This window comes from Buceros rhinoceros, unplaced genomic scaffold (genome assembly GCF_000710305.1).
Source record: "Buceros rhinoceros silvestris isolate BGI_N320 unplaced genomic scaffold, ASM71030v1 scaffold19394, whole genome shotgun sequence".
NCBI lineage: Eukaryota > Metazoa > Chordata > Aves > Bucerotiformes > Bucerotidae > Buceros > Buceros rhinoceros.
In genome coordinates this window covers 3312-4053 of record NW_010407871.1, presented here as the reverse complement: position 1 = coordinate 4053, position 742 = coordinate 3312, and the positions used below count along the sequence as shown (strand labels likewise).

The window sequence follows — 742 nt, the reverse complement described above, 5'->3', positions numbered from 1 at the left end:
ATCCCTACACGGGCCAGACAGTTTCACTCTACCAGGCACTGAAGAAGGGCCTCATCCCCAGCGATGTCGGGCTCCGTCTGCTGGACGTCCAGCTCGCCACTGGTGGTATCATCGACCCCGTCAACAGCCACCGGCTCCCGCTTGAGGTCGCCTACAAGCGTGGCCACTTTGACCCGGAGATAAACAAGGCTCTGTCAGAACTCCGGGATGATGCCAAGGCTTTCTTCTGCCCCAATACCCAAGAGCACCTCACCTACGCCCAGCTGCAGAAGACCTGCCACCACGACAAGCAGACTGGCTTCCGCCTGCTGCCACTGTCAGACAAAGCCATCCGGTCACAGCAGGAGGAGGTCTACACTGACAGCCAGGCCAAGGAGAGCTTCGACAAGGCGACCGTGGAGGTGCCGGTGGGCAGCATGAAGGGCCAGACGATGACCATCTGGGAGCTGATCCACTCCGAGTACTTCACAGAGGAGCACAGACAGGAGCTCCTCCGGCAGTACAAGACGGGCAAGGTGACTATTGAGAAGATCATCAAGATCGTGATCACCATCATCGAGGAGACAGAGACCAAGAAACAGGAGAAGCTGACATTCAGCGGCCTTCGGGCGCCTGTCCCCGCCAGTGAGCTGCTGGAGTCCCGCATCATCAACAAGGCCCAGTACGAGCAGCTGAAGGAAGGCAAGAAGTCGGTGAAGGACCTCGCCGAGACAGAGGCTGTGCAGAGGGTCATGAGGGGCAG

General features: G+C 59.2%; 1 protein-coding gene across 1 annotated transcript in view; it reads left to right on the top strand.

Moving 5' to 3' along the window:
- The window catches only part of PLEC (plectin), a gene marked incomplete at its 3' end in the record, with an annotated part of 8018 nt that overhangs the window by 3969 nt on the left and 3307 nt on the right, over window positions 1–742 (top strand). The window contains 1 exon segment of the mRNA XM_010134672.1: window positions 1–716. Within this exon segment, the coding sequence (XP_010132974.1) occupies window positions 1–716 (716 nt within the window).